General features: G+C 52.2%; 2 protein-coding genes across 3 annotated transcripts; one reads left to right on the top strand and one right to left on the bottom strand.

Moving 5' to 3' along the window:
• The first annotated feature begins 516 nt into the window (after positions 1–516).
• On the top strand, positions 517–5,994 carry twf1a (twinfilin actin-binding protein 1a). Its single transcript, XM_053886330.1, has 9 exons — positions 517–634; positions 2,407–2,487; positions 2,559–2,737; positions 3,335–3,430; positions 3,502–3,606; positions 4,158–4,283; positions 4,361–4,511; positions 4,674–4,795; positions 4,873–5,994. The coding sequence occupies exons 1-9, from the start codon at positions 610–612 to the stop codon at positions 5,038–5,040; spliced, it is 1,053 nt and encodes a 350-aa protein (XP_053742305.1). The 5' UTR covers positions 517–609; the 3' UTR covers positions 5,041–5,994.
• irak4 (interleukin-1 receptor-associated kinase 4) lies at positions 5,245–9,438 on the bottom strand. Of its 2 annotated transcripts, none has more exons than XM_053886328.1 (11): positions 9,121–9,438; positions 8,905–9,050; positions 8,697–8,831; positions 8,474–8,634; positions 8,343–8,407; positions 8,165–8,279; positions 7,997–8,106; positions 7,758–7,938; positions 7,631–7,693; positions 7,390–7,554; positions 5,245–6,180 (listed from the first exon to the last, which is right to left on the bottom strand). In XM_053886328.1, the coding sequence occupies exons 1-11, from the start codon at positions 9,279–9,281 to the stop codon at positions 6,127–6,129; spliced, it is 1,356 nt and encodes a 451-aa protein (XP_053742303.1). In that variant the 5' UTR covers positions 9,282–9,438; the 3' UTR covers positions 5,245–6,126. The 2 variants fall into 2 exon arrangements, with proteins under 2 accessions (XP_053742303.1, XP_053742304.1); XM_053886329.1 differs by having other exon boundaries at positions 8,905–9,046; positions 9,121–9,336.
• Between the last annotated feature and the right edge of the window lie 316 nt (positions 9,439–9,754).

Here is a 9,754-nt window from a genome sequence, read left to right as displayed (position 1 = left end):
ATTCCGAATGAATGTTCTTTTGAAAATACTTTAAAAATGTATTTTGATATTTGCATGTTCACTATAATAAGCACCCGAATCATTATTTTCAGCTTTCTTTGGGAAATGTCGTTGAATCAGAATCAGAATCAAATTTATTGCCATGGTCAGTGGGGAGCCCACCAACTAGGAAAGTGTTTTGGAATAAAGTGCTGACAAAAAATAAATAAAATAAAATAACAACAAGGCTGTTCACTGCTTTATGAAAATCGTCTGAATATGCTGATGTTTCCGTTTAAAGTTTCCCCAATTGTATTTATTTATTATTTCATAGTTAAGTATATTTCATATTTTTGTGACGTTAAATGGTGTCGTTAATGGTCAACAATCGTTACACTTGCATCATAAATGTTGACACATTAACATTAAAAACACTGTTTACTGGTGTAATGTATTTCTGAATAGATATCACGCCTAAATAAGGTCACATTTAAAATCAAACGCGTCCCTGTCATGTGACCCGTCTGTTGGTGACGTCACGCTCGGGGCGTGTCGCGTCGGCTCGGTCGCTTCCTGCTTCTCTGGCTTCGACTGACCAGCTGCATCAGCTCTTTATCGACGGGAGGCGCCATGTCACATCAAACTGGGATCCAAGGTAGCGGCTTTTCTTTCTTTCCACGGGCTCAGCTCGCAGCCGCAGCCGGTCCGCGTCTTTCCTGATGCACGGTGACGTTCACAGACGGTTAGACGGCGGTGGGAAGCTAGCGGTTAGCAGTTAGCCTCCGGCTGCTGTGCCACTCTGGAGCTTAACGTTCCACCTATTTAATCTCTTTACCAGCCAAATAATCCAACATCATTCACACCGACAGCGACCGTGTGCGTGGCCGAGCGGGCTGTTGGAGGGGTCGCTGTGAATGGACGGGCGACGCCTTCTGGCCGGTTTATCCAGTTCTCATGTTGATATGAGAAGGTGTTTAACTGCGCTCCTACTTTTAGGACGAGTGCTTTCTATGCACCTTGTAGCTGAGAACTGGGGCGTAGATTCATCTCATCCTCCTTCACTTCAGTAGGTAGCGTCTTGGAGTCACCTGGGGTCGGTTGTGTTTGCTGCCATAACAAGGTTCAGTCAAGGCGGAAGGTTTGGGGTTGAACGGTGGGCTGGGTCCAGATACTCACGAGGTCACCTGTCCAGGTGGCATCTGTTTAATGGCCCCAAGTAGTGGAATTAAATACTGAAGCACCAGTCCCTTCGACCCACACGTTCATTTCTTAGTGCAAAATAGTCTGTTTTTCCTCAAAAATAAATCTGGAACTGAACTGTTTTCCGAAAAATGGTATCAAACGAAGGAAATTTCTGAAACATACCAGAGCTAAGGTGTGTAAGGTGTGTTATGTTGTTGTGCAACATAATTATCACGACTATTTTGACCTGTTAAATCTGATGACACTGAGAGGGAAGGCTGAATCTTTGTATTGACGTCCTGATACTTTTGGTATCAACGACTCATCTCTTTCACAGTGTAGTTCCAAATGTCAATATTGAAGTTTTTCGTTGCTAAGAGGATGTTTCACAAGCCAACAGCCTGGCAAGGAATCATTTCCAAATATAGCGAACAGGTGGTCGAATTTAAAGAAGTCACAACAGCAGCTGTTAAAAGACACTGAGTCATGATGCGACGCTGACTTCACTCTCGTCCAAAACAAAAGAGTGGCCCTGTGCCATCACTGATCTCAGGGGTTTCATACGCTGTGACAGCCTCTTCTCAGTCTGTGTAACAGGTGGATGTTTTGAACTGGATTTGATGGTTGTCCCGTCGAGATAGATCATCACGTCGACAGCTGTTCGGTCAGAATGATATGCCACTGATGATGATTCCAGATATCCCCTACAGCAGATGAGTTGAGATTAGATCTTGTGAGCACAGCACAGCGCCTCCAGCCTGACAGTAGAAGAAACCTTGTTTGCTCCTGCAATACAACAAACCTGTCACCCGTGATCAGCGTCTTTGTGTCAGGAGAGTCCTGGCCTTCGATGGCTGCTGTGTATTTTACGTCCATCTCATTTTGCTGTTTCCTTTTGTTGCACCAAAACTCAATGTGTTTTTGGCGGGTCAAAAGTCTGGCCTCGGGGCTGGTTGCGGCCCGTGACCCAGTTTTATGAGGCCTCTGCCAGCAATTGACACCCACACATTTTCTGTTGGAAAAGTTTGGTCACTCTGGACTCGATGGCTAATGACAGGTTTACTGATAATCAGGGGTCAAAGCTGACAACAGTACTGAGAAAATCACATCTAAAACTCGTCTACTTTCTACTGATTTGCTCAGCTCATCAGCTGACCGGAGACATGTGGCCTCTCACTTCCTGAAACTCTCCATCATGGAGGCCAACCTTGTTGAGGTGATCTGAAACCACTCTCTGTTTCACAGCGGGCAACGACGTGAAAGATATCTTTGCCCAAGCGCGCAACGGCGACGAGTACCGGGCCCTGAAGATCGTCATCGACGATGGTGAGTGTGTGGGAAACTTTCAGTGTGGAGCTCCGATCTAAAGGCTGTGACTCCCATCTTGTGTGCTCCAGAGCAGCTCACGTTGGGCTGCAGCAGAAAAGCCTCCAAGAAGTGGGACCAGGAGTTCGATTGCCACGTGCTGCCCATGCTGGAGGAGGAAATGCCCTGCTACATCCTGTACCGGCTGGACTCCCGCAACAACCAGGGCTACGAGTGGGTCTTCCTGGCCTGGTCCCCGGACAAATCCGCCGTAAGAGCTCTTTAAGTTCCTCTGTGGGGCGGAGCCCACTACATGAAGGCTCCCACATCTGGTTTCAAAAGCACAAGCCCCAAGTTTATACTCGCATCCTCTTACATAAACTTCTGCGAGCTCCCTGCTCTGCAGCCGGCTGAAGTGTGATCAGTGGCATTTCTCAGACCCTTCCTTCCTCCTCGTAGCCTGAAGCCTCAGTTTGCATCACCATGCAGTTCGGTGGAGTAGTGGTTAGCGCTGCAGCCGTGAGCTTCCACCTGGCTTGAGGCAAAATCTGTTTTGGAGCCTCAGTCCTTTTAGTGTGGAGTTAGTTTGTTCGCTGTGTGTGTGAGTGGGTTTCCACTTGGAACTCCAGTTGCCTCCCACAGTCTTGAAACATGCAGGGGTCACTCCAAATCTCCAATCTCGACCTATTGTGTCACTTCACTTTGCGGGTGATTGTTAAAAAAGAGTCAGTCAAAGTTGGGCTCCTGACTGGAGCTGAAACTGGAGAGAAACATTCCTGTTCTGGCTTCATGCTCAGTCTTGTCAGGAAATGCCTCCACAGCCGCCTCCTGCAGCTTCTGTGTCAACATGTGCGACTGTGTCTCGCAGGTGAGATACAAGATGCTGTACGCCGCGACCAGAGCCACGCTGAAGAAGGAGTTCGGAGGAGGCCACATCAAGGATGAGATTTTCGCCACTGTCAAGGTGGGTGGCTGCTCCGTCGGCCTGTCGCCGCTCTGCTGGCGCTGATGAGGAAGTGATGCTTCTGCTCCCAGGACGAGTTGACCCTGTGTGGATACAGGAGGCACCTGAGCTCGCAGGCCGCGCCGCTGCCCCTGACCGCTGCCGAGGAGGAGCTGAGGCAGATCAAGCTCAATGAGGTGCACACACACTTGTACCGCTGTCTTTGTGGGGACCTCATGCTTTACCCAGCCTAAACCATTCTAAACACATGTGACCTGATGTTCCTCCAGAAGAGCAGGAGGTTTCTGAGGAGGGAGGCGACTTTATTTTGGACTAGCTAGACGGAGGGCCAGTGATTTTATTGGGACTGAGAAGAGTAAGTCCCACCAGCTGGGACACTGAGACGGCGCCGGAGCGTGATGAGCGGCGCGCGTCACGGCTCGGTGTCGAGGCGTCTGGTGTGTGTCCTGCTGACCAGCAGCTGCAGCCGTCACTAGGTCAGCAGCAGTGCGAGCGTGCAGATGCTTGTCAGGAAGTATCAGTGGTGCAGAGATGCTGATGCAGGAGAGCAGCAGCAGAGGAGGAGGAGGAGTGGGGGGGAAACACCGATCAGCACGGCTTCAACGCTGGCGTCAGCTTAGCTGCAGGAACTTCATGAGGATGATCTGGGTGAAACATGGGGGACGTGATGAAGACCCATGAAGAGGAGAGCTGAGGCGAATAACTGTGATGTTGGTGGTGCCTTCAGGTGCAGACGGACATCAGCGTGGACACCAAGCATCAGACCCTGCAGGGCGTGGCCTTCCCCATCCACTCAGAGGCGGTCGCCGCTCTGGAGCGCTTCAGGGAGAAGAGAATCAACTACGTGCAGCTGGTGAGTGGCCATGGAAGCAGACCTCGTGTGGTCACATGACCCTGAGCTGGAACTGCAGCTGTGCTCTCCCCCTGCAGGAGGTGGACTCGGTGCAGGAGCTGATCAGACTGTGCAGTACCGAACCCACCGAGCTGAAGGACCTGCCCCTCCGGATCCCCAAAGACACGCCGCGCTACCACTTCTTCCTGTACAAGCACTCGCACGAGGGCGACTACCTGGAGTCCACGGGTGAGCGGACAGAAGCTAGCGCTGCGCATGCTAACGCAGCCTGGTGCTGTTTACTCAAGCTCACCTGAGATATCGGAGCAGAACCGGTCACATGACAACAGCTCTGTGATGGTGGCGCCGGTGAGGCAGCCCAGCTGAAGCTAGTCTCTGCTTCCTCCGCAGTCTTCATCTACTCCATGCCCGGGTACAACTGTAGCATCAAGGAGAGGATGCTGTACTCCAGCTGCAAAAGCCCCCTGGTGGACATGGTGGAGAACAAGCTCCAGATCGAGATAGAGAAAAAGGTAACCGAGTCCGTCTGCGCTCTCCTTTTCCTCCGTCTCCTGGTGGGTCTGAGATGCCAGTGATGCCTGTGTTCCAGCTGGAGATCGACAACGGCGACGACCTGACCAGCGAATTCATGTACGAGGAGGTTCATCCCAAGCAGCACGCGCACAAGCAGGCGTTCGCCAAGCCCAAAGGTCCGCGGGGCAAGAGGGGCGGGCGGCGCATCACCCAGCCACCAGCAGAGGGCGAGGAGGACGACTGAGGCGCCACTGTGGAGCCTTCGCACGACGGCGAGGAGGTCATCATCGTAATTCCACTTGTTTCATAGAATAAGACCTCGGATTTCCACAGACTCAAACCCGACCCCCCCATGCCCCCACCCCCCAACCGCGTCCACCCACAGAGCTGACTATGCACATGGACCACTGAGCATCGACGCGTGTTCCAGGAGGCGACATTTGTAGCTTTGACCTGAAGCCTCACACACACTAACATCAGCGTCACATGACATCACTGCATCCAACCAGGAGAGGCACGTCCTTACTAACGGGACACGTGGGTGTCAAGCGCTCCACCTAGTGGTTCTGGTCAGTAAGTGCACAAGCGAGACTGTAAAGCGAAAATTTTGAATTTCTCTTGAGAATATCGTCACTCACACTGAACCATTGATAACTTGTGGCGCCACCTGCAGGTGGACCAGTGTTAAAACAACTAGCTCTAACATTTTTTTTTTTGCCAATGATGTGAAATTGCGCCAAAATGTTCTGTCTTCTTTCTGATCTTATTTTTCTGCATTCCTTAACTCTGTCCGTCTGTGGCGGGAAAACTGATCCGCGAGTCTGTCGATTCATTTTAGCGTTTTATATTTGATTTCTTTTTCTAAATGCGGTTTACATGGAAATCATCTGCTGAGAAACTTATTTTTCTATGCAAAGTGCTGTAAACGTACGTTATTGTAGCTCCGAGTGGGGAAACAAGGCGGAAGCTTCCGGAACACCGACAACAAGCCACTCCGACAGGAAGTGGAGTGGACGAAAAGGGAATATCTGCCACCTGCTGGTCTACAGAAGAATTAATTCGGCTTTACTCACCTCATGTTGGAAGGTTAAAGTCCTTCGTTTCATTTCGTGTCAAAGTGAGGAAAAAACACGTTTGTTTTCTTACGAATCTTTTAAAGAATAAAAATATTTAAATCGCTTCTTTCTTGATTATTAGTACTAAAAAAACAGGGTTTTATTGGTGGCACTTTTTCAATGAGAGATGAAGCTGAGTTTCTGGATCTGCTGAGTAAAAATGGATTATTCTAACTGGCTGACTTGTCAAGCTGCTTCACACTCAGTAGCAGTCTTCACTCCTGAACGTCTGCGATGGCTCGGACGACCTCGCTGAGCTCCGACAGAACCTGGTGAGACAGAACCGTCACCTGGTTAAAGGAGTTTGCGGTCATGACGTGGAGGTGTCAAACTCATGCCAGGAGCCTAAAATTTAAGTCCAAGTGAAGTGTCTAGAACTGGAAACTAATGGGCCACAGAGAAGGACCTGGTGGGCTGCACTTGGCTCCCAGGCCTCGAGTTTGACACGGCATATAGAGGAAGAGTGTCAGTTGACCCAGGAGCATGAAAACACAACTAGAATTCAGTCGATTGTTAGAGCAGGATTAGAAGCCCCATGGACGATGATGTTTGCAGATGGCATTGTGTCATCTGTGGTGATAGCAGGGAGCAAGTGGAAGATAAGCTGGAGAGGGGGAGGTTTGCCTTAGGAGTGGAAAGAAGGTTAACCGCAGTAAGACGGAATCCATGTGTGTGAATGAGAGGGGGCCAAGTGGACAGGTGAAGTTACAGGATGCAGAGATAAAGAAGGTGGGGGATTTGAAGTACTGAGGCTCAACTGTCCAGGGTGATGGAGAGTGTGAGAAAGAGGTGAAGAAGCGGGTGCAGGCAGGATGGAATCATTGGAGAAAAGTGTCAGGTGTCGGCAAGGATGAAAGGGAACGTGTCCAAAAAGCCAGTAATGTTGTATGGTTTGGAAACAGTGGCACTGAGGAAAAGACAGGAGGCAGAGCTGGAGGTAGCAGAGATGAAGATGCTGAGCTTCTCTCTGGGAGTGAGCAGGATGATGATAGGATCAGAGGGACAGCACATGTGCTCAGGTGTTTAGGAGACCAAGTCAGAGAGGCTGGATGGAGATGGTTTGGACATGTACAGAGGAGAGAGAGAGAGCCAGTACATTGGTAGATGAAGATGTTGAGGTTGGAACTGCCAGGCAGAAGGTGGAGAGGAAGGCCACAGAGGAGATTGATGGAGGTGGTGAAGGAGGACATGAGGTTTGTAGGTTTGAGAGGAGAGGAAGCAGAGGACAGGGGGAGATGGAGGAGGATGATCTGCTCTGGCCTCCCCTGAAGGGAGAAGCCCAAAGAGAAAGAAGTTAAAGCAGGATTAGATTCCGACTCTAGCCAAGGAACACCTTGGAAACCCTCCTCAAGAGTTAACTCTGGTGGTGAGGAGAGGAAGGTCTTGGGACTTGTTGGTCACCGTAATGCGAATGACAGTTCTAACAGTCACCATTTTCAAGGATGAAGCTCTGGCCCGGACCAGCGGGGGCGCTGTACCTGCTGGATCGGTGGCCGCCGATTCTTCCTCTCGTGCAGACACTTGCCAGCAAGAGTGTAAACCTTCTCCACCTGCTCCAGCTTCCAGTCAGCCATGGCCCGATCCACCAAGTCCTCCAAGGTCATCTTCTCGTCTTCGTCGTCCACGTCGTGCCTCAGGTCCACCTGCAGGAGGGGTCGAGCTCAGGTTTTGGAACTACTGCCGGGTGACCTCTGACCCCTGATCTTATGATCTTCTCACCAGGAACTGAGGATCGCGAGCTTCATCCACCGGAGGGAGTCCGGACACCAGCTCCAGCAGCACCTGCCGGGGTCACCGTCAGAGGTTCGGCCAGGGGGTGAGTCAGTGAAGGAGTCTCTGTACTCACCACTCCAAGACTGAAGAGGTCAGATTTGGGGGTGATCTCCCCCCTCAGGGCCTCGGGCGCCATGTAGGCGCAGGTGCCCACGATCCTCTCGGTCATCACAGTGCAGGACGACGTGGACGCTCGTGTCAGACCGAAGTCAGAGATTTTGGCCACAAACGTGTGATCCAGCAGGATGTTGGCGCTGCAGAGAGAGAGTTTTCAGTCTGTGATGTCACTTCCTGTCTCATCTGTCGGGTCACCTCTTGACGTCGCGGTGCACGTGGTGGTTGCTGTGCAGGTACTCCAGTCCTCGAGCCGTCCCCTCAGCGATGGAGCATCTCCGTCGCCATGACAACGGCGGACTCCCACCCTGCAGGAAGTCCACACTGAGACCCGGACAACTTGAGGCCACACCTCCGGAGCCTCACCAGTCGAGCCAGCCGGTCCAAGACGGAGCCGTTGGCCATGAAGGCGTAGACCAGGCAGGGGAACTCGCCGTCGCAGGAGAACCCCACCATGTCCACCAGGTTCTCGTGCTTCAGGCTGCACAGAGGCTTCATTAGAGAGGTGCTGGTCATGAGGACCACGTCAGGATTCACAGCTCACAGTTTCAGGGTTTGGATCTCCTGGTTGAACTGGATCCGGAGCTCGTCCAGAGAAATGTCTTCCATCTGAACAAACCAGAGGTTTTAGCAGCGAAGCGCGGCAGCTTCAGCAACACTTCCTGGTCGACTCACGGCGTTCAGCCTCTTCACCGCCACCGGCGTGTCCTTCAGCTGACCTTTGTACACCGTCCCGAAGCCGCCCTCGCCCAGGCGACTGCCGCCCTCCGCCAGCGAGGCGTCGTCGAAGTTGCCCGTCATGCTCCTTAGCTCTTCATACGAGAAGCTGCAGAACCCTGGAGAGCGGCAGAGTGAGAGGAGCCCGAGAGGCCGGACATGTCGGATCAGGAGGCTCTACCAGGCTGAACCGGCTCCCTGGACTCCTGCCGAGTCTGGAGGGCACAGGTGACGGCAGGTGAGGGTCTGGGGGGCTCCTGCCGGGGCCCATCTGAGAGAGGAGTGGAGCCCAGGATCCGGGTGGGCAGCTCCTCCTCTGTGACACACAAGAGAACCATGAAGCTGGAGGAGCAGAGGAACCAGCTGAGGAACCAGGAGAGGCGGGTCACCTGGCAGCAGCAGACTGGCAGCAGCCAGCAGCTGCCGGCTCCTCAGGATCTGCACCAGATCCCCCACCGTGCAGTTGCTCGTCCCCCAGTCGTTCAGCAGCTCCTGGGTGGGACTCTTCCCCTGAAGCACCAGACTCTCGAACTTTCTGAGAAAAAATCGCGGTCACACCAGCCGGTCACTGATGACCATGATGAAGGTGAGAGGACGGCAGTCACCTGACGTGGAGCTGCGTGTACCGAAACTCTCCGTTGGGCCTCTTGATGGACGTGATCACGTCCCTCCATCGGTCCTGCGGGTCCAGGAGCTCGGACAAGCGGCGACGTAAAGTCAAGCTCAACTTACGCACGTATGTCCCGGAAGTGACCGCGTCGCTCATCCTGGCGTCCAAAATTCACTGTCGACTCCAAGTTGGTCCTCGGAGAGCCGCGACACTAGCGCGAGCTCATCTTCCTCCTGTTCTCGGAGAAACGCGGACCTGCGACGGCGCGTAACCGGTTTTGTGTTTTCCCGAGTTGAGCAACTTCCCCTCAGAAACATGGCGGCCCCTCCCACCGCGGAAGTGAAGCACTTCTGCCACAGTAGGTAAGAGGCGCAGCTTCATAGCGCAGTGACTCCCGTGGATGGTCAGAAATGGAAACACAGAGGAGGAAACGACAGAAACAAACCGGAGTTAAACAGGCTTCCGTGGTCAGGGCAAAACGACGACATCTAGCGGTTGGATAGGAGAACACACTCCAATTTCGATTTAGATTGTTTTTGTTTTAAAGAAGTATAATGAGATGTAACGCTAGAAAAACCTAGAATAAATGTTGATACGAACCAAACCGCACTCCTTCTAAACCTTCTAAA

This window comes from Synchiropus splendidus, chromosome 14 (genome assembly GCF_027744825.2).
Source record: "Synchiropus splendidus isolate RoL2022-P1 chromosome 14, RoL_Sspl_1.0, whole genome shotgun sequence".
In the NCBI taxonomy this organism is placed as follows: domain Eukaryota; kingdom Metazoa; phylum Chordata; class Actinopteri; order Syngnathiformes; family Callionymidae; genus Synchiropus; species Synchiropus splendidus.
The sequence above is the reverse complement of the archived record's forward strand: the minus strand, read 5'-3'. Positions and strand labels throughout refer to the sequence as shown.